This window comes from Lottia gigantea (assembly GCF_000327385.1).
Source record: "Lottia gigantea unplaced genomic scaffold LOTGIsca_74, whole genome shotgun sequence".
Lineage (NCBI taxonomy): Eukaryota > Metazoa > Mollusca > Gastropoda > Lottiidae > Lottia > Lottia gigantea.
In genome coordinates, this window is record NW_008710478.1 from 1,071,792 (window position 1) to 1,099,338 (window position 27,547).

The window sequence follows — 27,547 nt, forward strand, 5'->3', positions numbered from 1 at the left end:
GATAAATTTTGTCGTAAATGTAGTATTTCTAAATGAAACTAACGACAAATTCTTATCGTAAGATCTTTGTGGAACGGGGTCCTAGTTTCCAGAAGTGTAATAACATTGGGGATATAACAGGATCTTTGAGCTTGCCAGTCCACATCCCCACCTCAAACACAGTTTGACTGCAAGAATCTATGTTAATGGGTAGGGAAAGATAAAACAACAACCGCATCGTATTCCGAATACTGGTTTTGACATGATGAACGGGGGCGTGGTTTAGACATTACCGGAACATTTGAAGGCATTATGTGTTTGATAGCATAGTCTAATAGCCCAGGGGGAGACTATTTGACCCGGGAGGTCAGTCAAGACTTACCTCAGCCTTCATCTGTATAGTATGATTCATGGCGGAGGTAGAAATACTTTTTAGCCACCCCACCCACTACCCCCGTCCCACCCCTTAGCAATGGTTCCTGTTTTGTGTTCTGTTAGCACTTTCTTGGGATTCGCATTGGTAGTGATGTTGCTATATTCAGTGCGATATATTTAACATTAAGCTACCAGGATTTAAAGAAGACGACAGACGTCCCAGATAAAAATATCTCAGTGAACGTTTTTACCTTGTTTAGAATACTCATGGCTGTTATGCCAAAATATATATATACTTTATAACTGAACGTTCCAGAGTTAGATCTATATGGGACAACTACTTTAAGTAACAAAATACACATGTTTGTATGCAGAATGATATATTATAGATAATCTAGAGTAAAATACATACATTTCCGAGTCATTTTGTTATTTGTAAGTTTTCTGGTCGACATCCAATTTTTCTATTTCATAGATAACACCATTTCTTCAACCCCTCAGCTTCCGTATCGTTGCGTTCAAGTTTTTATTCACTTCTGCCAGTTTTTTACGTATTGTTTCCATCTTAGCTGTTAATTTAGCCATTTGAGACGACTGTTTTTCAATGAGTTTTTTCCAGGCGGCTTCTTGTTGTGCCTTTAATTTCAACATTTCGAAATCCTTCTGTAGCAATGCTTGTTTCTGCTTAGACATCATCTTTGACTTTTGTGTCTTGAGTTTGGACATCATTTTATTAAACCCATTTTGTAATTTCGTCATTTCCTTTATATGTTTGGCCTTCATTTGAGCTGGAGTGGTAGGTTTTAATGTTGGACTTCTTTTACCCCTACGGCCTTTTTTACTTTTCTGGCTTTTTGGGTTCTTTTTGGCCTTTTGACCTTTTTGACCCTTTTGACTTATTTGACCTTTCTGACCTTTTTGACTCTTTTGACTTTTTTGGTTTTTTCTAATCTGAGCTAAAAGAGCATTCATCTCAGCCCTTTGCTTAGCTTTAAGCTGGTTCTCTTTCTTTCTCTGTTGTGCATTTAATTTTCTTATTTCGGCCTCCATCGCTAGGTGTTCTTTTATCTGTGTGGCTTTCAACTGTTGTGTTTCTGATCTTAACTTTGCCAATTGTTTAAGCTGTTCTGACTTCACCTGTGCCTTTTCTTTAGCTTGTTTTGCTCTCAACTTTCCCTGTTCTTTTCTCAAGTTTACCATATCTGTGCGTAAATTGGCTGTTTTCTGTCTTGCCTTCATTCTGGCCTTTTCAATCTTGACTTCCATTCTTAATCTCTCTAAATTGGCGATTAGTCTCGCCTTAGCTGCTGGCTTCAAGTCACTTTTTTTCAATGCCTTTAAGAGGCCTCGGATTTTAGCCAACAAGTTTGATAATTTACCATTGTTTCCACCTAAAAAGAAAAAAAAATCAATTTTATGAATCAGTTAATGACAATTTGTAGTGCTGCAGGGGAACTCTATTTTTTTTCTATGACCATTAAAGTGCTGAAACAACAGGCGTGGTCACTTTAATGTTACTATCAGGTCAAATTACAACAGCTGGTAAATCTCCTTTCATTTTAGAAACACAGGTGATGAATGATGAAAGTGAGGATCATAAAATACGAGTATAAAATTGCATGGGGATGGAACAATTGAACCTTTTCAGAAGCATTATACGACTCAAAAACAAACAGACGTAAAACTCCATTAAAAAAAGAGATACATACCAGATACAGTTAAGGGCCCGTTCTTAGAAACCCTAATATTTGTTTCAATAGTAAAGTCATATTCCGCTGGCTCAGAATACACATTGAAAGCCAGTTCATATGATCCAGTTGAGGATACTCTCAGGTCCTGGAAGTCAGCTCTGGATGTGGCGGGGTCAAAGGTCATGTTGGTTGTTCCACTCAGCGTACCACGGCCTCCGAGAACAGAGATATCAGCATGCCAGGTCTGTCCCTGAAAATATATAATTATAACATGTAAATATGACAGTAAATATGACAAGAAATGTCAACAATATTCAGACTAATTTGACTATTGTTGTGGATCACAAGGTTGATTCTGTCATGCCTTCTTTATCTTAATATAATACTGGAGAACCGTTTGCATACCCGTTTGAAAACAATGCTAAATGGTATTTGGGAGTACATTGCATTGGGGATAATAATCTGAAGGTATGTTTGCGGTTTGATTATAGTAGTAGAAGGCAGTATCCTTCCTCAGTCACTAAGTAATTTAGTCCAGAAGTTTATTTCGGTTCCCTTTCATTACATTTAAGTCCCTTACGTCTTCCATATATAGAAAAAAAACATGTGAAAACTTACTCTCCAGCTGATGTCTGATAGCACAGACTCTTGATCCATATCCAGTAGTTCCAATATTACAGTCAGATTCTGACGATCTTCCTCGCTGTTTGCGATAGACACCATATCAAAGCTGACATCTCTGGCTGCTACAGTTAAATTGGGAGTCGAGAGGACCATATTACTGGCACCGGCAGGGGAGGTAACCTTGAAATCAACGATGTAGCCTGTACCAGGGTGAGAGATCGATAGGTCAGTAAAGTTGGCCCAACCATCTACAAAGGTTAAGGTCTTCATTCCATTTAATCTCGCACTAGGGTTGCTACCTGTATTGGGTCTCAATGAAGCTGTTAACACCCATGGTGTTCTTGCTGTTCCCAACTCTGTGATGTGGTTACTCTGAAAATAGAACGAACCACAATTTATCAGATAGCAAACCAAATAGTATTGAGCAATTTTCAAGACATCGAATTTCGTGTAAGTTCTTTCTTAGAATGAAGGTACCAATTAACCTGGGCTGTATAATGCAACGAGGACAACGGAAAACTGCCTATAATATACATGAACACGATTATAAGAAATAAATATATAGATCCTTAAGGATGAATATTGAGGTGACAATCCCGATTGCACAGAAGTTGTATAGTAGTAGATGAATATTGCAGATTGAAATCCGAAAATGAGCTATACTTACGTTTACATCAAAGACTTCAATTCTGGGTGCAGTTGCCATAATCTGTTGTTCAATACCCGGTACGACTGGTTCAAGAAACTCCATACTGTCAACCTTCACAACTTCTCGTTCTACCACTTCTTTAGTGGCATTAGCCCAGTTGGGGTCTGTCAATGGCGGTGTAGGTTCTATGGTCGACACCCCTAATACTGTTGCGTTGACAATAGTATCAAAGGAACCAGCTTGTGCTTCAACTGCAATTGCTTCCGATGCTTTTTCTAAAGTAGCAAACGGTAAGGGATTTGGATCGTCTGGTTCGTCGCCAATTTCTATGATCAGTTTTATGGACCCAGTCTGTCTTTTGCGTCTGCTACCACTGTCTTCTCTGACAACATCCACAATACGAACCTTCCTGGGATCAACACCAAGGAAAGCAGCCATGTTTTGGATGAGGTTTTCTCCAAAGAACTCATCAATTGTCATTTCTGGTAAACTGAAACTCACGACAACGACTGAGGCTAGAGTAATATCAATACGATCAGAACCTTTAATGACGAAAAACATCATATTTTCGTCTCTTTTCACATAATTTGATCCTGATGGTTGGGAGACTGCTGGCATGAATTCCACAGACGTCGATGACGGTTTCAGCACCAATCTACCATCTTTCATTTCTCCATTGTTAGGCACAACATACTGACCATTCACATGTACGTCCAGTCTGTTAGGCGTAGCGTACCAAACTCCGACTCGGATACCCTGAGTACTTTCTGTATCCAGTAAATAAAACCTCAGATGTTGTGGGGTTGTTCCAGTGAAATAAATATCGTGGAATTTATCTGAAATGAATTGGTATGTTGACGTTTAGGTAAAATGTTTGGAGACACTATTGTATAAATTTGTTTAAATTACAGGTTGCTTTTACTTCGCTTAGTGTTTTGTGTGGGTAAATGAGTCTAGTTAGCCCATAGATAAAAGGAAATCTTACTCTTCATTCAAGAGGCGGGGGGGGAGGGGGAGCGGTCTCTGCACCACCGACCCATTTCATTACTACAACTAAATTCCATACACCCTTGCCCCCTCCGGATGTATTACTTGTCCCTCCCAACAATCAGGTCTGGCTACAGGTCTGATAGGTGTCGCTAACATTTCAACTAAGTTTTTTGTTAAAAACCATGTAAATGGACACTCTGGATATTTCAAATCTCTCTTGCACAATAGTTCTAATATGGGCATAATGCAGATCATATTATACATCCCTAATGATCCAACTGAAATGATATAGATATCAATCACTCACCTATAGCAGTCATAGCTTGGAATGTTGATATTCGTTTACGACAAGTATAGCCACTACACCAGCCATGATCCTGGGGTCCATTGATCAAATCTAGGTACCCTTCGCTCAAGACAGCGACTGGAGAAATTCTTCTGAGTTCTGTATCTTCGTCCATATTCTCAATAATCAGGATCTTATGCTCAATATCGTGACACTCATAGGCTCGCCAGTAATCATGGAATATACACTGATCGTTTCTTATTAAACCTGAGGTAATAAATGAATGAATTTCTACTGATTTGGGTTAATGAAGACAACGCCACACATTGTACATCGAAGGACATTATGCATCAATAGTGGCATCAACTTTTACTTCTTTTCGATTTCCATCTGCCGAGGTATTTTTGAACTCAGCAGCGTTAAGCATACAGGTCCCTGGTTTATTGTAAAATGATTGGATGCTTTTCCCATGAAAATTGAAAGGAAGGGCCATGGAAGCGCATTACATCGATAATAACTATACCGTAAGTTATTCTGGTTTACATACAACGAAGATAGGATTCAAACTCACTGAAGTGAAAGGAGGCTTGCAAATAAACCGACAAAATAATATTCTGAATATAAATCAAGGTTTCAACGTTACCTTTATTAGGAGCAAATGCTGAAACATCACGTAAGTCACCATTTCCATCACTGAGTAAGACATTTGGTATTCTGTAATCACCTAGTCCACGACGTCTATCACCATCCCATTGATATTCAGACCAAGCTATTACTGTGCCATTAGTACCAAGTAAACTACCGTCTATATCTGTTATCAAGTTCTTCTTTAATCCATCGCAATCCATGTCAACACAGTCAGCAGAGTTGATTTTACTGCAATAGATAATCGGAAATACTAACAACTTGTGTGTGTGTATAGATATTGATAAATGTACAGTGGCGGTTTTCGTGTTAGAAAAGCCATATACCCTTAGGTATTGTATTTCTGTGGAAGGGTTGATGGTATCTCGACTGCTTACCTTACACTCGGTATATGGAAATATATCTTATTATCCTCTCCTACTTGAGTGAATCTAAGATTACTGGTTTCTGTAGGATGGTGAGCATCATCGTTACTAGGATTGGTAGTGATACAGTAATCATAGTCTGTACTACAATATTGGGCAAATCTGGCGAACGTTACATCTGAAAATAATGGATAACGATACACATGTTAACAAAATTACACTTTCAAGCCTGGAACTATTCCAACCTTTTCTATTTATGCCTTCTGAAATACTCAATTTGACATTGTAAATTTTGAAAGTGTGACGGGGCACGTAACGCAAGTTAAGTGTATTTGTTTTTTAATTGCTGTTAAGCGGAAGTTAAATGGGTCGAAGCTGGACAGTGTGATAAGGTTCCGAATGATGTATTTATTGCTCTGCGAAAGGTAAAATATATACTTACTGTCAATTGTCATCAAGCCATTAATAGAATTATAGGCCATGATGTTGATAAACTTCTTCTCTGGAGCATTATTGGATCCTTGGTTAAACGTCGTGGTGGACATACCGACAACTCCGCCCGTTCCATTACCAAAACTTCTTCCTTGTTCACTCAACTCTACGTTAGCATCAGTAGGGTCAAGACGATCCACAGCACAGTCAAACGATGGTGTGTGGCCAATAACTAGAGTGTCTTCTATCGCCGCCATCTTGTCACCAAACACATGACCCACGGCTGACGGACCGACCACGAAGGTGAAGATTCCGACTTGATTGTCAGCAGCTACAACTCCCTTGACTTCTACACTACGTTCACTGTTATAATAGATACCAAAATCACCGTTCTTCCACACCATGAAATTAGAGAATTGGACGCAGGAGGCACTCAATGTAGGATCAGTGGGAAGTATACCCACGCCGATCAGACTAGTATGAGCTTGATTACCGGACCAAGCTTCTACTCCAGACCCAGAACAAGATTCACCAAGAACGTGATAACCGATTCGTTCGGAACCAGCCACAACATTATCTATCAGGATAGGTGTAATGGCATCAATAAGTTCAATACTTCCTTGGTAACGAATGTTTTTGGTTTCAAATCTGTCTTGGTAGCTACCAGACCATTGATTCAATAGCAACAGGTTACCCTTGATACTTGTTCTAGCAGAGTTAGATATGATACCTTGAAGACAAAATTATATTAATTATATATTTAGAATATTTCATAAAAGAAGTCCATAATCCAAAATGCCCAATTGGACACTTCCGGCTTTTTATCATTATCATGACCTGCAATTAAGATGATTTGACTTTACAATACCATTGACAAATTATGAAAAGGCACGTATCATCTGACGTTAACGTGCGATGCTATAAACCAATACATAACAGTTAAACATCATATGAGGCAATTTGACTGCATTGCACGATATCAGTTATTTTCTGAAGTTATCAATGGAAATCTTACCAGATTCAACAGTACGATGGACGATATTCTTCTCCACCAGTAGATCATTAGTTCCAAATACACCAATAGCTGGTGAGAATCCATTATGGAAAGCTGACATCTTGATGTAGGATGGCATACCAGGCTTCATCACCACGTCCATAAAGGAGACGGAGAAGCGAGGATCGTACGAGTCAGTGAAACCTTCCTGCCCAGTGTTTACAAACTCTACATTTGAGATACGAGCAAAACCTGTGGAGGAGAAGGTACAGAAATTGTGATCAAATTGTTGTTTTATGTAACCAAAATCCGATGTAAACTGGAATTCATGTACAAAATGATATAGCTGCATCTTAAAGGGTTATAGGTTATATAAGGGACTCCAAATCTGCAAAATGGGGCATGTGGATACTGTGCTTATTGACGTGTGATTCAATGAAAAGGGAGCATAGCAAAAATCAGGAAGAGGTTCAAAATAATTAACTTTTTGATATCATTTTCAACAATCTGTGAAAACTTCCCAACAATTTGTTTTTTCGTTTTTATCCAAAATCGAATAGTGTTATGGTAACGAAATTAAGTCGAGTACATACCGACATAAGATTTAGTGCTCTCTGCTGTTCTACCAACAACCAGTCTGGCTCCAAATGATTCGTCCTCCATAGCGGGATACTGTGCACCTCGTATTTTAATGTTTCGTGTTAAATGGCCGACTTCTGCTGCCAATGTATATGATTGTCCAGTTGCCAGTGTTTCAGAATATACTAGAAAATAAAACAAAAACGTTAGTCCAAAGCTCGGTAAATTTTATAGATGGGACAAATGCAACTAAACATGTCTCCGTATCTTAAAAAAAACGCCGAAAGTTTTAGATTAGAAAGAAATGCTTCTTTAAAATCTAGAAAAGTGTACATAGGGGATGGGACTAAACACTCCTGATCGTCTTAAAACAATCGCCGATATGACTACAGAGATTAATTTTAATGTGTCAGTGGTCTTGAAATAGAATTAAATATATTGGGAAAATGAGCAATCTTTTACGACAGTAAAAATACTGCCCCCTCCCCCTCCTTAACAAAAATACTAAAAAAGTTTGTCCACTCCAAGAGAGATATCACGTAGAAAAAGACTATAAACCACCAACTCACCAATATGGTTAAATGCTAATGATGAATTCAGAGTTAAAGTCATCATATCTGCCGAGACAGCAGTTATAGTGAAAGTTTCTGTATGCCAGACACTGTAAGATGTTGGTGCTATAACTATCTCATCTCCTACTGCCCACGTTACAGCTTCCTGTAGTTTGATCTGATTCCCTCCAGCATTCGCCGTTTCTGATAATCGTGTCCATTGTACACCGTGATCCAATCCGTGAGCTTCCAAACCTCCAAATACAGCTGTAAATATGGAAATGAAATATATCATAAGTTTGATCTTTATACTCTTTTTTGAAAATAGATTACCATGGTAGTAGCACCAATTACATATTTGGCATTTACAGATCATTTAGTCTTACATAGAGTCATTGAACAGTAAGTAAAATCTAGTCTCTACTTTTTGGCTTTTTGGGCACTCATAACAAAGGAATTAAAATTAAAAACATACCAATGAATGTTGAGCCAAGAGCAGGTCCATCACTTACAGGATAGGCTGGCACACTCTGATTCCCGTGCAGGATTATTTCAGCTTTCCCTTCAAACAGTGTGTGATCCCAACCTACCACGAATCTTCCTTTGATATAGATCAGATCAGCCTCCAGTACCAAATCACTGGCTGCGTCGTTCTGGAACTCCAGACCTCCTTCTACATTCAATTTGCCAAGTTTAGGTGGAGATTCGTCCATGATTATCCAGAAATCTGTTAATAAAAACAACAAAGAAATCAAAAATCAAATACTACTAGAAGAATACAATAAAAAGTGGAAAAGTACCCTCTCAGAATTGAGATCTGAAAAATACTATTGTTTGGTCTCAAACTTTACCACTCATATATTTCCTAAACCTAAATCATGTTATAGCATTTATTTTTTCTTATTTTGTCATAAAAAGTTGTATTTTTGATGGAATTAGTTATGATACCTGTCACAAGTCTAATGTATAACGGACACTTTCATTCCTGTGTGCAGTTCCACAATCAGTTTTATAGTGTATATTTTGCATTATCATATACTCGTATTACCAAAGTTTTTACCTCTAGGAATGGTGACGTCATCACCTTCTACTGGCTTGGGTCTATCCAGTTCTTCCCATGTGACGGGATCAGACCAGTTGTACGTGACATTGGGTGTGGTGAAGACATCCAGAACATCCGGCGGAGGAATACAATCCTTGTAGTAACACTTGATGATTTTCAAATTATAGTTACGATCATCAGACGTCGTTATGACTGCTCTCTTCTTACGGGATTCACCTTTGTTACCAGATACTGTAAAGAGAAAGAGTTTACAATTGACTTTCATGTCCAATGGTTCTGAATGTTTTGAAGTTTTACATTAAAATATAGTTGAGAATTACTTACTGTGTGTTACATCATATCTCAGATAGACTTTTGGCAAAGCATAATGTAATATGACAATCATTAGGAATTAAGATGTGAATGTCTAAAATGCTGTAATGGATAGAAGTGTTACCTTCACATTAATATAAGAGAGAGAGGTGGGTTGATTTGGATTTTAGTTTGAACTTAACCAATATTTTAGACTACAACATAAAACCAAGTAAATCGACACTTTCAGAGGGAATACTTGATGGATTTTTACAGTGGAGAGAAAAAGAATACGTACCAACATAGCTGACAGTACGCTCAACTGAATCATATTTCCAGTCACCATCAATGTTAGATGCTACATTCAGAGCTGTTTCAGATTGAACACGGGGTGTGGATCCATCAATTATAAACCTATCTGGCTTCTTATCAACCTTCTGACTCATGATGATAGCTTCTGAATTCTGTAACAGGAAAAATTTGATTTTGATTTAAGAATAAAGAATAAAAACACTCAAAGTGTTGTATCGATATCGTATTTTTCGGACGTAGCCGCTATCACGTAAATATTAAAATGGTTGCGTGTTATTACTAATGTTATATAATTTCAGTGAGCGTTACAAGAGTTTACATAATTAAACAGTCATTTCAATTCAAGAACAAGGGCAGAAATAAACAAGGATTCTCACCTCAAATTGGTAAAAGACTCCAGTAAAGCTGGTGTTGGTTAACTGTTCACCATTTACAAACTCAAACTTATAGGATTGTTCTCCTGGTAAAATGATCACCCAACCAGGTTTGTGGGAGATCCTTTTCGTCATGAAGGGTGCAGTCACAGATCCGAACTCGTTCGTCATGTTCACTTCCTTCCCTTCTAGAGATGTAGGTCGGATATTGTTGAAGGCAAATCTGTGGAACTTAATATCTGAGTGACACAGACTTCCATTGATGCTGCCCAGACTTGATTCGGCGTGGTAAGAACATTTCGCAGGGTCCAGTGTGTCCATGGAGGGTACAAGTGAATAACCAGCTTGTCCTGCCAATGATCCATCTAAGTCAGTGATAGAACCTTCGTGTAACCATCTCCATAAAACTTTTCTGTCCGCATTCTCAAAGTTGAGTCCACTGACTTTGTAACTGAAACCACCACACTTGTCTGTACAAGTTCCGTCTATGGACGTGAATCTGAATGCCGAACAATCACTCGAGGCAAAGTTAGCGAATGTTACATCTTTTACGTGGAATCCATTATTGTATGGCAAAACCGTTCCTCCCGTGGTACAGGTACCCTTCTCAATGTCCAGATTATCACTCTTACCGACAATCAGCCCTCCGCTTAACAAGGCACCTTCGTCAGAATATTGAGGTGACTCTTTGACCAGTTTTCCTTCAAATCCAGCAAACTCATTGTTGACCAATATAGCATCTTTCAACTGTGCAGCTCCAAAGTTAACAAATTCAGCACCCTTTTCATTGTTCCATGCAAACAGACTTTCAAATACTGCTGGGGTAGTTGCAGCACTCTTTGAACAAGATCCATCAACTCGTGGGAAGTAATCTGGGAAGATCCACAATCCAAACCAACCTTGAGAATGGACTGTGTTATTCCTGAACTCTGCAACTGGAACATGTTTAGGGCAGACTGAAAAGGTTTTGGACGGGCCAGTTGGGTGGTCTTCCATTCTATACCAGAAACCAAAATGAGTTCCACCAGCGGCTACATTATGTCTAAAGGTATTGTTGGGATTGGTAGCCCAGAAGGCTGCAGGTGTGACATCGTCGTTGAGTAGAGATGAGCTCGATCTTGTGAACAGAGCACAGTTGTACTGAAAGATATTCCCATGTTCTATACCATCCTCCAAGAAGAAGGAACCTCCCATGATATTGTAGATGACAGTGTGTTCTATCAGTAGATCGTGGGTGTTGTGGACATTAACAGCACGGTTGAACGTTTCATGAATACCCAAGCCTCTGACATACGATTTCGACATGACTCCATTCAGATGGAAATGGACAGGATATCGTCCCAAACGGAAGGCTTGTCCGGCATAGTTGACTTCAATATAACTCAATCGACCAATTACAAGATCTTCATCCCGCCTTGGAGGATGCATAATGATCTGAGCTCCAAACTGATCACTTCCCATCTCTTCGCCAAATCGTCCCTGGAAGCATGTCTGTGTGGCGAACTCACCGGTGTCGAAACCATCAGGACAAGCCTCAATAGTCTCTTCCCAGGAGGTCAGCCTACTTCCTCTAACTACGACATTATGAGTTAACAAACCGACTTCCGCTCTAAAATCAACTTGTTGACCAGCAAATGTCTCTGATATCCCCAGATGTTTGTATTCCAGAGCTTGATCTAACGTCAGAGTCAGTTTATCGGCGCTGATGGCTGTTATTTGACGTTTCTCGGTTTCTCTCTGCGAATGCCTATGACCTGTTGTAGCAATAACTATATAGTCTCCAACCTGCCACTCCACAGGTACTTGTAATTGTAACTCAGTAGCACCAACATCTGCAGTCGCCGATAACCGAGTCCATGTCACGTGAGTAGGGCGGCCTGAAATGAAAAGTTGGTGTAAAAGAATGTTGGAAAGAATGATGTCCATATCCATTATTGCATTTTTTACAATAATCGGAGGACATGTCTGATAAGAGATTCTAATATTTTAACAATGTATCGTTTTTATTAATTTTACATCCAGACATTTTATAAATTTAATTGTTCTTAAAATGCAACAAATTGATTTAATCAAAATTTTCATCTGAAAGGATTAAGGATTTCGTGATGAAAATGTATATTTTTTGTGGCTCGGAACGTTCATAACCTCATGCTTGGAACAGGTGTAAAAACACCTACCATGTAAATCCAGCGTTCCTTCTCTAACAGCCAGACATTTAGCTCCATAGATAGGTAACTCCTTGGATCTCTGATGTCCGAACAGTGTGATGATACCTTTATGTTCGAACGGTTTCTCTTCTGTTCCCACCTGTAACATAACAACAGATCATTGAGTTTTAGTTAGTTATTGTTGTGGTTGTCGAGTTCTGTGAAAAACCTGATTACTTCCCTTGTCAGAAATTGTCAACCTAGCACACCTTTAAGAAACTAATGTGAAGGATAAGTGAGTCCAGTATGTTTGATGAACCTTGGTGTTTATTGAATTTCAGGTACAATTAAATGAGTGTTCCACCTAAGAAATGGTTGTAGAAAAATTCATCAAAAGTTGATTGTTTTGGAAAAATCCTCTCTAGACCCCTTCATACTTGGAATGTGAAACATAGAAGACAAATTTCACTGTCCTAGCAAAATCTCTCAAATTACATACAGCGCAGCTTTTCTAATTTCCATTCACCCAATCACACGTAAAAGCTCATTTCATTTCCTTTCATGCCTGCTTACCTCTAGTACACCACCGTCCACGATCAGAATATACTCCGCTCTGAATTCCACATCTTTCTCATCAAATATCAGTTTACCTCCTGTAATAAATATTCATTGTAGATTAATCAGATTCATCAACAACTTCCATTACCGATTAGAATAACAGGACTCAGGTTTCAACAAATGTTTAAGTTTGTAAAATCAGTGCTGGTTAGTGATTACTATTGTGATGTCTTCTTGGAATACTAAACTAGTTGACCAACTTCTGAAAGACGTCTGCCGCAGAGTCCTTGGAAATCTCATATAAATATTAAAGACGGTTATTGGCTGTCTTGAATGAAGTGGACCGTGGGCAACTTCTGATAGATATTTGTGCACATTTCTGAAAAGACGATCACCCTACCTTGTATAATCAACATCTTCAATACAGGTGTATCAGTGTCTAGTAATATAGTCTGATTAGCAGGGATAACGACTAGGTCTCCGGCTACCGGTGGTGGATTGTTACCCCATGTGTACTGAGAGGACCAAACGTCTATATAATAGAATGCTGCACTAGTCTGTAATAATATCAAAAATACACCGGAATGGGTAAACGTTACAAGACAGTGGAGATAACAAATGTCTATATAGATTACTGCACTAGTTTATAAGTAATACTACTGGGACTATCGGGCTTGCAAAAAAGAATATGAATCTAGCGTTTCGATGTATATATTCATTAATCTATATTCATGTTGAAAATGTAATGGATTGGTGCATCTAGAGGACCAGAATGGCCCAAAAGATCAGAAAGCTACCTGACCAAATTGTAGCAAAATGTAATGGATTGGTGCATCAAACCACAGTACCGAGACATACCTGTTTAGCGTTTCCTATTTCAGCAAAAACAATATTAACTTTAGTATCAGAACTTTTACCAGCACCAGTAATACAGACAATCTGGGTTTCGTTAACAGATTCAACTGGACATACATAACCATCTATTGTTACAGACATATCTGCACTTATTGACCTGTAATAATACATGGATAGTAATTGATTGAATAGCCGGAAGACTAAGACACCGTGTCTCTTTGAGCTGCAAAAACTGTTGACAATAGTTATGTCAATGTTTTTATCCTGCATGGAATATGAATATAAGAAAGAAATATAACATCTCTGAGATGATTGTCGTTCCTTAATCATCATGATTGGTATTGCTGATTTAATATCCACACTCCCTGCAGGTCTTTGTCTTTCTATCATGGAAGGGACAGGGCTTACCGGAGATCACCAACAGAATTGCAAGTAGTTCACATAATAGAGAACTGTAGACTTACCCGAATCCTGTTCCGGTAATAGTCAGCCTTGTGCCACCAGCAGTTCCGCCTCGAGAAGGTGACACACCAGTAATCTCAGGGGTGATGGCATTGTCGTAGGAATAGCTTAATGTCTGGGTTATTGCATCTTGTTGTACCACTACATCACATTGTTTATTTAAGCTGACTACAGCTGTAAGATAGATCAATATACAACAGTTAATGTAACCTGAATGCAAGGATGTATTGGAGGTATCACTTTTGAACGACGGTAAAACTCAAAACGTGTATTTTTGTGCCTTTACCGGTTTTAACAACGAGCTCGGATGGAGGAGACCGTTGGAAACTTCTTCAGATCAACCTCCATCTATTATCATTGAATGAAGGGAGATAACCGTCCCAAAGAAAAGGTCATAACTTACTTGTGGAAGGTGGTGTAATACAAACATAAGATGATGATGTTTGAGATGCTTCTAGATCCAACGCACATGCCTCACCACAGATAGTCACCACCATAGAAGCTGTTACAAAACCACTTCCGGTGATCGTCAGAGTTTGTCCTCCAGCTACGCTACCTGGAAATTGAAGTAAATGTTTATCATTGAAAACTACAATCTGACACAGTATATTTTTATTGGAAATTCTGCTAGAGATATAGAATTAGCGCACAAGTCCAGTAAAAATCCCAGGCACACCCATTATTAATTGACAACAGTCACACAATGAAAATATAAACCATATAGTCAGTCTGTGGATTTGAAAAAGTTTAAATATTGTTGATAACTAAATAACGATATTTGATATTGAGATTCAAATATAAGAAAAGAACTTTACCTGAGATGTGAGATAATGAAGAAGCAATCATTTGGTAAGTGAAGGTTGTATCATCATCACTAAGACCGGTGTCTGAGTTCATCACTATGACAGAATGTGGCCCAGCAGCAACGTTTCCTAATGTACAGGTGATACTGGTTAACGATGATGCTGTAACAGTACATTCAACACCATTGAAGCTGACTGAGTTTTTACTCTGGTCGCCATTGAATCCAGTGCCAGTTATGGTAACCGAATCACCAGCAAATCCAGAAACTGGACTGATTTCAGTAATCGCAACAGACTTGTTATTGGCATATGCGAACGTTTGACTAACGGTGTAAACTTGGCTGTTGGAGGTTACAGCTACTGCAGCTGTCATTTCCGAATTGGCTGGAGTAGTACATACAATCATTGACACGGACACTGACTTCAGAGGACATGGCTGGCTGTTGATCATGACGCTCGTATCATCTATAGTGGTAAAGCCATTACCAGCAATGGTAATATCGAGACCTCCATGAATACTTCCTATGGCTGGTGCAATGCTGGTGATATCAGCTGGGCTGCTGATCATTATTGAAGACGTTGCTTTACCTTTCCCACCAATATACACCTCTAAAGGATGATTGCCGTTAGGTAATCCGTTGATATTGCAAACGATTTCAGTATCAGAGAAAGACGTGACAGCACAAATCTCATCAGCAATCATAACAGTGACCATACTGCCATTAAACATTGAACCAGTAATTGTAAGTGTTGTGGGACCGTTCACAACTGTATTGTTTACATCGGTCACATTCGGGGTGCTGCTTTCAGAGTATTCAAATATACAGCCAGTACATGACACTGGGAAAGGGCTACCATTTACGGATATGATTGCAGAAACATTGTATACACCTTCTGACAGAGCTGGTGTAGAGCATACGATTTCATTGTACATGACAGACAGAACCTCGCATTGGTACACGTCTACAGTGACTGATACATCTGAGGTTGATCCTTGGAATCCGGAACCTGAAATCACCATCTTAGTTCCACCATTAACCGATCCAACTAAAGGAGATAAACCGGAGGACGATGGTAGTAAGGCGAAGTCTTTAGCGGATGATGCGTTGGTAAGATCAATCAAGGCATTACCCAAGTTATTGACTCTTAAAGACAATTTCTGTCTCACACCAATTGGCATCTCAGATGCCGGGTCCACTTTGAATGTAAGAGACGAAGACGTAACGTTCTCTTGTAGTCCACCATAGCTTCCCAGCTTGATTTCATTCTCACAAGCGTTCGAACCAAACCCACTTCCAGACAGGATAATCTCATCATCGCCTGTACCAACATTTAGGTCCATATTGGTGACGGACGGTGAAAGACAACTCCAGAATTTAAAGTGGAATGTTGAAGCATCAGAAGGTGCTGGTGCTGCATCAGAACAATCAGGAATTTCACTAACGGTACCAGGACATTCTTCAGATGATGCAGGATCTGGTCCGCCTGTAATTAGATAGATGGAGAATTAATTCAGTTGACGGGGATAAGTCAGTGACAATGAGCTCTTGTAAGCCTATGTAATCTGGTTGGATGTTTCTTGTTATAATCATAGGAAATATTGACGCGTGCCTATGGAGTTGTAGATTAAGACATGAATTACTTATAACGAGTGGCGTTGTATTTTAAAGTACGTCCCTAATATCTTGGTCGCTGGGGGTTTTCGTGAGGTGCTGTAACTTTCAACTAACCTGGTAGATACTGAGCTTCATGACCTGCGATAGTCAGTACCAACTGTTTATGGTGAGACATCAGAGAGTCGACCTGGAGAGTTCCTCGATAGTAAATAATATCAAAATCATCTACATATCCCGACCAGTAATCAACACGCCCGGCTGTTGTCACTTGATGTTCAAATACACCTGGTAAAAACAAATGAGTTAGCATTAATTATGTAGCAAATGGTATCAATAGCGTTAAAACTGTCCCAGCATCCTAGATAGAAAGTATACTTTGCTTCATTATTCGAAATGTTACTACATCAAAAACTTTATAGTGGTGACATTTATCCAACTAAATTTCGTACAGATGCTACTACTGCATATCAATTCTAGGCCATGTACGCTGTTTTAGGATCGAGACATAATGGCCACCTTACAGGACCAAAATTAATTGGTAAAGATAGATAAGCTAATCTAACATATTCCACCACTGTATATGCATTTTTCAATATTTGTTGGTCAGCAGAAATGCATATCTTGTGAACATTTTTCCTTGAGCATATTAACAAATTCAATCAATATTGAGACCTAATGGTTTATTTTACCAAGTCAAAATGTCCTTACCGTTTTTGACCCTCATACCAGAAGAGAATCCACCTTCAACAGCTTCTGTAGTACTGGCATTAACAGTCTGTGTGATCGACGATTTAACACCGTTGATAAATTTAGCATAGCTCCAGATCCATCTGACCTTATCACCAACCTTCACATCCAGATGTTTGGGCTCCCAGGCGTAACCATATCCATGAACTGAAGATAGAATTAACAGAATTAGGATTTTTGGAACCGGAAGTGACATAATAATTATCTTTTCTAGAAGAGGGCTCGAACCCACACTAACCCATCACCCAACATACAACAATTAAAGTGACAGGTGTTACAATAAACAACAGCACAAATTTTATGGTATACTTTCCATGTGGATTATAAAAAAAACAACAACTAATGATCCGGATCTCAAAACGAAACCCGAAATCCCAAATAACGTAATACATTGGTTGCAGCTAATGAATTTTCATACTATTACATACAACGTTTCAACAATTTACATCGTCATTATCGTTGTGCTCTTTATTTATTATATACTAAATCAACATTGCTGTTTTATCAGTAGTTTTCATAAATCTTGAATACATAACAAAAATGATTAATTTACCTGGATGTTTACCAGTGTTAGTAATTTCGTGGACTATACCAGTGTCTTCAATCAAACAGACAATACTAGAGGTGGTAGCGCTTTCTACGGCACAACCAAATGGTCCAAACTTGATATCTATCAATGATGTATCTGTTGTAAACCCTGCACCAGTAATTGTTACCCTTGTACCACCATACAAAGAACCCTGTGCTGGGTAAATATTGGTGATTTGGAGAGTGTACATGATATTACTGATGTTGTTTATTCTGTAATAAATCATTAATGAATTAAACATAATGACCCGTCTACACCAAAACGTAACCAATGTAATAGTCTTACAGTCCTACACCTATTTTGAAATTAGAGAGCAATGCCTTTGTGGTAGGAAACCTTACTGAAGAAAGCGAAGGTTCATATACAAGTCTACATTAAGCAATTTTTGACATTTGTAAAGAATGACAGCAAAAAGTGATAAACCTAAGCGATACCTAGTGTTATGAAAAAACAGCAATTGTGGTGTGTACATATGCTGTAAATATCGCTGAAGACAGCAAGAGCCAGATCGAGCAGTAGGATAACATACCTTAAGTCAGCTAACCCCAGAATACCAACAGAGAGCTGTAGTGGATAAGATCCTGGTCTATTGGAAGGTAAAGTAGCGTTTATTTCTGTATCAGAATAGGACACGATAACAGCATATTTCTCACCAATCATCAAAGCTTCACTTGATGTTTCTGCACCACCGAACCCAGTTCCTGATATAATTATAGTTTCGCCACCTACAAAACAGATCCGATTCGTTAAATTATGTCAAAATCTAACTTTGAATTCCCGATCGTATGCTTCATTTGAGGATATCGTATTTTTCAAACAATGACAGTTCTCCGTCTTATGCTTGATGTGTTTATCAAATACCGCTGAGATGCAATATATTCATAAGCCTCAAGGAAGTATTCATATCAAGCGAAGTTCAAAGAATTACCTAACTCTTAAACATTACACGAACCCCAGAATCATGAGCAACCTTGCTATTAACACTGAAACTGGTAGGTGGGCTGAATATGCCTTCGAGAAGGTATTCAAAGACTAAGTATGCCTACCTTCAATAACACTAGTATACCGTGAAACTGAAGTTATAACTGGTGTACTGGTGGAGGAAGCATCATAATTAAACTGAGTAGGTGAAGTCAGGGAAGATGATTCCTGATCTACAAGCACGTCTACTAAACCACCAGCAGTTGTGGCCTGAAATAATGACAATCATTCAGGATCCATTGGTACGGAGACTTAGCATAGCTCAATAATATTTGTGAATTCTATTTATACTTTTTCTGCACTATAGGGCTAAGAACCTCAATGCCATTACTCAGAGGTTTAGTCAAATACATCGCTCTATTCATTTGTTAATTTTTAGTTTTATTCAGAATATACACAGTGTGTTGTTTAGGGGTACATCCGTTCGAATGAAGTTGACTTCGATTTTCCTGCTTTAAAGCCATGTGGTATTAAAGATCCTATTATTGGTTGTGTACCTATTACCTTATCATGGTAATCACGACGATAATGTAAATTGTTGAAACGTCGTGTACAGTAATATTCAGGAGTAGTATTCAATAAATCTGTGTTCCATAAATAAATTTCATTTTACCCTTATATGTCGCTTAAGGATTATCTTGTTTGTGGATAACTTACCGCTTGTGGTGTAGTACAGACTATCTGTCCAGGTTCCAGAGAGCTCACAGGACAATCAGCACCATCTACAGTAACTGTTGAAGTATCGATAAAACCATATCCAGTTAAAGTGATCACCGTTCCACCTGGAGAAAATGAGACAGATTGAGGACCATTGTACTCTTTCAACCCTTTTACATTAAACTAAGTTTGATTGAGCTTAGTTTACCTTTATCTAAATATACGGCTCAACAATAACAGTAAACCGGGCTCGAAAAAAAGCTGCCTTAACTTTAGGCGTCTAAACGCACGGTTAGTATTAATCTCTTCTAAGTTTTCCCTTCAGCACATAACTTACCCATCTACTATAAAACTAATCATATTTCTGTGACTCAAAAAATCCAATCAAAGTGATTGCGGACCACGCAACCCGAATTAATCATTTGGAGCAGCAGCATTTAGTAAATAAAAGAGTTTAGTTTATATTTGGTGAAAGACATCCGTAACATTGATGTCCGTACTCAAACTATTTCGATCTATTGTAATACATGGCATAGTCAGTAACAATTACTTTAGTAGAAATGTCGGCAACGTACCTCCGATACTTCCAATAGCTGGAGCAACGTTAGTAATAGCAGATAGATACTCAAAGGTGACAGAACCACTAGCCCACCCTTTTCCAGCAATCATGACCTTGATCTCATGAATTCCGGTTGGTCCATTTCCAACATCACAGGTTATATGAGTTTCATTGGTATAAGTGGGGGTACAGGCCACTCCGCCAATCATAACTTTGTTGTTAGACATTGTTTCATCGAATCCAGATCCTTGGACATCAATTGATGTACCGAGCGCAAGTGTACCTGAAATTATAAATAAGGGAATCTACACATCAGTATCATCAGTTTAGTGAATACACACTTCCAGTTGTAGAGGGAGCAACATCACAGCACAGGTGAACATCAACGACAGAAATTGGAAAGTTTGGAATATAGATCCGTTCAGGGAATTCCATTGCACATTTCCAAATGTTTCATTGGACCAATTTGTTCAAAAAATAAGATTCAATGATAAATACTGACCTGAGGTGGGATTAACAGATATTATCTGTGGTGTACTTTCTGTGGTCCATTCAAAACTACAGTCTCCATCACAGGTAGTCGGTAGGTTGTTGATATAAACTTGTACCTTGAATAACAAAGTTAGTTTTCAAGCAGTGATCTGACCAGTGATCGCTGTCAGATGCCTGATACCGGGATCTATTACTACATCAAACCTCATACGAAAAATGTATAAGCAGCGTTCATAATGTATATCAAGATTACATCGAATAAAGTATTCCAATATAAAAGTGCCACATGGCATGCATCATTCTTCCGTAGAGGAATACGCAATCTAACATATTTTGTTATGCAACTCATCCGCCCGTGGGTAGTTAAACTTATTATATGTGATATTTATTATACCTGTGGTTTGTCGTGCATGGTTCTCAGTAAATCACCAGGTATGGTGTCATACCATTGGCCACCATCTTGGATCTGTTGTACCTCTGAAGTGACATTGCTACCAGTTAATAGACTACCGTTAACCTGCAAAATGTTTAAATACTGTAAAACAAATCTATTACACACGGGCATATTGCTTTCCGCTCGTGTATGCGATTTCCAATGCTCATGGTAGAGTCGTCCAAAAGATTTATTTGCTTCACAACATCTCATATGCATTTCAAAAGACAATAAAGGAAATGTTGTTTTACCGAGATTTCAGGCTGATCACCACCTTTGCTCAAGAATTTGATTTCAAAGCCAAAGTTGGCACAATCTCCAGATTTTGTAACTTCCAAATCACCGAATTCTGCTAATGCTTCCAACTCTTCTGTAACCTGTTTAGCCGTTGAGGTTGGTAGGATAGCTGTAATAGAAAGTTGTGAATCAATTGTTGATTTGTAGAGAGATGTAAAAATCCTACTTTTCATCGACTGAGCCCCTAACCACACGGTGATATAGTCGAAATTAATGGCGAGATAATCCATAGTGTAAAATTCTCAACAGAAGACGATCTATCTTCTTCGAGAAACGCCCCTCTGGCCGGTCGGCAGGTTTGGTAAAAAAATGTAGTTTTTATATCTCCTTTCCGCTCTTATTTGGTAATTATCTTTGCTGAAACTGATCAAAAATAAGACCTACCTCGGCTAGTTTCTCCTTTAAAAGAGACTGTAAATGAGCCTTCAATAGGAACAGACGCCATACTGGTTCTGTTAAGAGATGCTTCCATACAGCTGGCACCATTACAGATACCAAATACAGCTTCACTGCTATTCTTATCCACACTACCAGAAGTCATCTATTAACAGAACATAAAACTTTGTTCTGTTATTTAATGTGATCTCTACCCAAAAGTCGCACGAGGATCATTATTTCTAGTGCATGTCATAACAACACGATAACTTTCAACCCAAGGTAAATAAGATTTAATTTAGAAATTTGACGAAAAATTTACTTGCATGTTAATGTATGTAGAAGTTTGAATGACTAACAAATGAGGGCTAGAAAAACGCAGTTTGTATTTGGTCAACACAATTTCAAGATATACTACAAGTACCCACCTGAGCATGTGCAATCTGCAGCAATGGAAAGTCGTACCCACATTCATAAGGATCGAGCGTGATCTCATAAACTCCCTCAGAAGAACTGGTTACGTCCACATCTCTTATTAAGGCTCCATTAGGTTTGGCTGGGGACATTCTTTGTTTCGATACATCTAAAATTATACAATAATCGTAATGTTAACATCTATTTTCCTGATCCGCTTCGACATAATCATTCCTTATATCGAATTGATCTATTTTATCTAAAAATAAAAACTCAAAACTTTCTTTCTGCAAACTGTAACGATGTGCTGCTGTTTCAATTAGCATGTGCCTGTCAATCATTTAGTGGGCGTGTCAGGAATTTTCAGGGTTAATTGGATCATAATGATATTAGTGATGGTTGGATATATTGAAAAATCTTGTAAATATAAAAGTAAATTGGCGTTACCTGGATCTGTAGACAGTAGATCTCTAGCTAAAGAAACACTATCAACGTATAGATCAGTATCAGTAGCTCTAGAAACAGTGATCCAATCAGCACGATAATCTGTACCATCAGGTCGCTGAGCTTTCACTATATCTAACATATCATAGCATGAAAACACCCATCTACAAAACATATGAAATGTGGTGAGCATAAGAATAAAGCGAAGATGTTGGATACATCGTGGGTTCCAAAGATGGAAAAGTAAAAATGAATAACTCGAAGAACAAATGCCGATGTCAGTCAAAAAGAGGTGCTACAGGTTGTGCACGTTATAGATCCATCAACAGTTGGAAATCGAAAAAGAGTACGCTAATGTTGCTGTCTTAACAAATTTCCCTTATTGCACACTTTCGTTTCTCGTCTTAATTAGCCCTGCAAGTGTAGAATGTAGGATGTAAAACCCCATTCATTTATTTCCCAAAACAGAGGCAGACACGCGAAACGACACGAAATGTAAACATTCGAGTATAATGCGCACATATTTTAAACGCAGTAGAGCAAAGGTAGCAAAGAGAATCTCAAAGTAGCAGTGGTTATAAGGAAAAAATATAGAAAGATATGACCCATCAAGCTTTGCCTCATTCACAATTTGTCAATATATAGCGATGACAGACCAAAAGTAACTTCTATCAAACCAAATTATAAACTTACTCATCTGGTGTCTCCGCAGAAATCCTCCAAGTTGCAGCCGCTCTTCTGATAACTCCTGCCCCATCTTCATAACTATACCTTAATCTAATACTGGTCAAATATCCTTTATATGCCATACATAGCTACAAATACATATACACTTGTTATAACAGCTTCAAAAAGTGCTACTTGACCAACTGAAGTAGGGACAAGATTAGAGACAGGATCAAAAGCCACTTGGAACCTTATGACCCATTTCTATCTTAAGACGTCCATGATACCATAGCACTTATATTTCTATGGTGGCACCACTCTTTCATCTTTAAACGCCTTGTCGCAGTCATTTAAAGCAGCCTTCTCACTGAGTAATTGTGGTCTCAACAATTTACTCTGAACAGGAACGAAACAAGGACACTATTGTGCGGTGGATAAGAAATGGATTATAATGAAGATGACAATAACAAGATTCACCGCTTTGAATTGTGAAATTGGTTTTCCCAAAACATTTTTATCATTTCCGCCTTTGTAGAACACAAAATACGGGTTCCTTGCTGATCGTCGACCACAGAATGGTTCAATGTTAGCTACAGGAGACCCGAAATTACCACTAAAACCACCCTCATAGTCTTGAAAAAATGTTGTTCCAGTTGGATTTCCTAGCACAGCTGGGCACTGGACGCTGAACATACTTATTAAAGCTGCCTCTACCTACAATAATACCAAAATATTATTATCACATGGTGAAAACCGACAGTATCTATACCAATGGCAATGCATACAACAAAGTTCACAAGTGAATGCTGCATCGTACTTTAGCCATGATACAGCCATCGAATACAAATTGAGACAAAAAGGTGTATTTAAAGAACGTTCGACCCCCTGGCCCTCGCCCCCAATTATTTCCATTTTTGCCAACGGTGTATAAACGCATAATCCTTACCTCTGCTGCCGTAGCTGTTGTTGATATCGCCGGAGATGGTGTTTCGTCCATTATAAACTGGAATTTCTCTAAACTAGATACACCTTTAGTTGTTTCACTGACAGATATTGTTGTCAGGTTCACGAATTCTTCACTGATCAAGTAGGACAACTCTGGTAAGTCTCCTGTAATAAGAATTGAGTCCGTAATCATCAATATACAATGATATTGAGATGTACAGTGAAAAAAAAATACAAAATACATAATACTAATTCGCCCAAAATATCCGTAATCCTTCACATTCATATATTTCTCCTTTTCCCTGTGGGTGAAATCCAAATCTTATCCTTGCCTGGAAAATTGTTATGTATCTCGTTTTTACTCATATATACCAATTCTCATTCAGTTAAGATTTGTCAGATATATCTACGATTAAGTTTTTGAGTTCACAAAAAAAACACTCATACTTCTATATAACAAAGTAATACGTATATACTTGTGAGAAAATTGTGGTACAATCATAGGAAACAAATGATTTAAATGAGGTACCTTTATCAGATTGGAATGTGACTACAATACTAGCACCGGCATCTGTTGGAGTATTGGTAACAGTCACTGTATCTGGCGACAGACCTGGTATAGCTTCTAAGGCTTCCTTCAATTCATCGCCACTAGCTGATCCAGTTAGATGACCTGAAAGTTAAGGGTATATTGCAGATTAGTGTTAGCGCACTTCTATGGCTACATCGACAAAGATGACCGGGTGTTTTTATCAGAATCACACTATCGACGAATTAAGACTTCCACTGGTAAGTGATTGGCCAGAAAGAGACAAAACCCACTCTGAGTAGTGCCTCACATCAAGTTTCTGTGTCTTACCACGGTGTAAAGCAACGCTTGGAAATATCATATTATCTCTATGTATTAATTTTCATATTGAATTTTAGTTAAATATTATGTATTATTATTCTCTTATGATAAGTCAATCTTAATAGTAAAAAACACTCAGAACTTGATGAAGAAGCAAAGTTTTCCGAAAGTTAGTTTCTCTGATAGAAAAGATAATAATACCTGTGTATGCTCCATATAAACCAAGTCTAAATGTACATTCTCCAGGGCCATCTACGATCACTGTTTGTACTTCTGATACAGCTGGGTAGGTTGATGCTGGTTGGGTTATGTTCAATGTCTAAAATTAATACAAGATCATTTAACATTGTGCACGTAATAACAGAACAGTGGCATGTCTTGCAAAGGTTATACAGTCAGTAGAAATGAAATAGAAGTTTACATACTATTTTCGAGGAATCTTTAGAATGCACAGCTTGTACAATCAGTTTATGTAAGCTTGAACGTTGGCCTTTCGAGCAATTAAGCGTCATATTCACTGAGCCACCGCCGCTTCCTTTCAAGGCATTTATCTGAAGCAATGGCATTTCCAGTATACAGGGAAATTGTACTTGACTATCAGATAATTATGATCCAAGCTTAGGGTACAATTTAAGTGGTTTCTTGCAATGGTTGTCTACAATAATAGTTAATAACAATCATCCTAATATAAGACAACAGAAAGAGCATCCAACTGAACTTACAATGACATCTTTAGTAACGATAGAGTTCACCACAATTTTCTGTTTTTCCATCCACACCATTCCACTGGTTTCATCAGTAAAATCTGACTCTAGAGTTCTAGCTGCTACCTTGATAAAGGATGGACCATACACTTGTCTCATAATAGTCTGAATGTAGTAGCTGTAAAATAAAAAAAGGTTTATAGGTAAAACTTATAGGTATAGCGATAAAATAGAAATACATCCTGCTCCGCCTTGTCGGTTTATGTGCGGGTTAGTCAGCCAGCAAAAATAGGTACTAAGAATAAAACTCGTCTCATGTTACTTATGCGATACGAATCGTATAAAGACTACTCTTTTGTAGGATTAGTATCATTGAAGGATGTCTCATAACTTTTGATAACTTTCAAAATGGTCATTGAGGTTAAGAGTAAAGGAAGCGGAAGACAATGATACACAGTAAACCTTCAAAAAGACGAAGCTCGCAGGACTTTAGACAAAATTTTGAACTTTGGCAGGGGAACTAACCTCTTTCCTTTTATCAGTGGAATAAGTTCAGACGCTTGCTGGCTACGAGAGAAATAGGTATATCGACCATTAATGAATGTAGATTCCGCTATCAAACTCTGAAATATCAAATGTTAAAGTTATGAACTGTATGAAAATAACATTTTAAGTGATCTCTGGTGCACGAGGCAGGAATAGCTAACTCTTTCCTCGAATGACCGGACTTGTCATTTAACGTGCGTGATCCAGGATGGCTACTGAACTCATTTCCTGTATATCTGATGTTTTAATGGCTATTTTCACACGTGTTTTTGTTCACTTTACTTCTGTAAAAAACAATTTCCAAGGCTGTGTAGTATGTTATATATTGTCATCATTGACGTAAATGCCTTCTTTGGTGCTCTCAGATTTTAAAGAACAGAAGCATCATTCAAACGTCGATAAACGTCTATTGAGTAAATTATAAATTTGTGTACCTTATTAGCCGGGTTTTCATCAGTACTAAGATAAAGTTTAGCTTGGTCATCTACCATGATGTAGAAGATATAGTCTGTAGTTTTTGGTGGAATGAAGAAGCCCTCAATACTGTCTACATAGTTAAATTTATCAGTGGAACTATATTCCATCTGGTCTATGATACTGGACGAATGATCCTCGGCGTCTGATGTTAAGTCTAGAACCTCCTCTAGGTTGTCACTGTTCTTGGATGTTTCGTTCCAGATGTGATGTACCAGACCACGCCCACCTGGAAGTATTTTGTAATGCTTAGAATTTCCTTACATTAATGGAAAATTGGTTATCACTTTGACTTTCTGTAGTCTGTATAACTAATCATATCGAAGTTCGCTCCTAACTTAGTTTCAAGAATGTGTTATACGTATGGATAACGACCGTTATTAGTAAAGATTAGCGATCTGTGTCTATTTGTTCTGATTCTGGTCATATTTTCACGGTAGATGCTTTTCCCGGGGTTTATATTTCCCAATACCACAAACGCTTTGCCTATCAGAATATTCATAAATCTATCTTATTTAAGTTTAATGATTTTGATAGTGCTGTAGAATTTGCACGATGTTCAACAACTCGTTGGTAGACTAACCTCTATGTGCTGCAGGGAAACTGTCAGGTTCTTGAGCTACTTCACATACTATCTGTTCATCTTGTATCTCACCTTGTACAATACATTCAGTTTCTAAAATATAAATGCCAGGTTATATTTGGTATTCTCTAAATAGTCATAAAGCAGTTG

At 38.2% G+C, this 27,547-nt stretch overlaps 1 protein-coding gene across 1 annotated transcript in view; it reads right to left on the minus strand.

Moving 5' to 3' along the window:
- Window positions 1–2,621: 2,621 nt before the first annotated feature.
- LOTGIDRAFT_131466 (hypothetical protein) overlaps window positions 2,622–27,547 on the minus strand; it is a gene marked incomplete at both ends in the record, with an annotated part of 29,623 nt that continues 4,697 nt past the window's right edge. Inside the window, 42 exons of the mRNA XM_009066243.1 lie at window positions 2,622–2,968; window positions 3,276–4,154; window positions 4,616–4,861; window positions 5,238–5,470; window positions 5,617–5,782; window positions 6,047–6,766; window positions 7,052–7,282; window positions 7,624–7,794; window positions 8,161–8,427; window positions 8,636–8,887; window positions 9,221–9,454; window positions 9,813–9,978; window positions 10,204–12,077; window positions 12,378–12,507; window positions 12,921–13,000; window positions 13,306–13,462; window positions 13,764–13,917; window positions 14,225–14,396; window positions 14,626–14,778; window positions 15,038–16,510; window positions 16,756–16,926; window positions 17,350–17,535; window positions 17,942–18,189; window positions 18,507–18,702; window positions 19,024–19,168; window positions 19,616–19,740; window positions 20,191–20,457; window positions 20,677–20,782; window positions 21,061–21,183; window positions 21,351–21,505; window positions 21,781–21,937; window positions 22,200–22,354; window positions 22,633–22,793; window positions 23,323–23,444; window positions 23,764–24,009; window positions 24,242–24,405; window positions 24,770–24,875; window positions 25,224–25,409; window positions 25,804–25,972; window positions 26,320–26,417; window positions 26,775–27,073; window positions 27,419–27,490. Of these exons, the coding sequence (XP_009064491.1) occupies window positions 2,622–2,968; window positions 3,276–4,154; window positions 4,616–4,861; window positions 5,238–5,470; window positions 5,617–5,782; window positions 6,047–6,766; window positions 7,052–7,282; window positions 7,624–7,794; window positions 8,161–8,427; window positions 8,636–8,887; window positions 9,221–9,454; window positions 9,813–9,978; window positions 10,204–12,077; window positions 12,378–12,507; window positions 12,921–13,000; window positions 13,306–13,462; window positions 13,764–13,917; window positions 14,225–14,396; window positions 14,626–14,778; window positions 15,038–16,510; window positions 16,756–16,926; window positions 17,350–17,535; window positions 17,942–18,189; window positions 18,507–18,702; window positions 19,024–19,168; window positions 19,616–19,740; window positions 20,191–20,457; window positions 20,677–20,782; window positions 21,061–21,183; window positions 21,351–21,505; window positions 21,781–21,937; window positions 22,200–22,354; window positions 22,633–22,793; window positions 23,323–23,444; window positions 23,764–24,009; window positions 24,242–24,405; window positions 24,770–24,875; window positions 25,224–25,409; window positions 25,804–25,972; window positions 26,320–26,417; window positions 26,775–27,073; window positions 27,419–27,490 (11,762 nt within the window). The remainder of the gene's footprint in view (window positions 2,969–3,275; window positions 4,155–4,615; window positions 4,862–5,237; window positions 5,471–5,616; window positions 5,783–6,046; window positions 6,767–7,051; window positions 7,283–7,623; window positions 7,795–8,160; window positions 8,428–8,635; window positions 8,888–9,220; window positions 9,455–9,812; window positions 9,979–10,203; window positions 12,078–12,377; window positions 12,508–12,920; window positions 13,001–13,305; window positions 13,463–13,763; window positions 13,918–14,224; window positions 14,397–14,625; window positions 14,779–15,037; window positions 16,511–16,755; window positions 16,927–17,349; window positions 17,536–17,941; window positions 18,190–18,506; window positions 18,703–19,023; window positions 19,169–19,615; window positions 19,741–20,190; window positions 20,458–20,676; window positions 20,783–21,060; window positions 21,184–21,350; window positions 21,506–21,780; window positions 21,938–22,199; window positions 22,355–22,632; window positions 22,794–23,322; window positions 23,445–23,763; window positions 24,010–24,241; window positions 24,406–24,769; window positions 24,876–25,223; window positions 25,410–25,803; window positions 25,973–26,319; window positions 26,418–26,774; window positions 27,074–27,418; window positions 27,491–27,547) is intronic.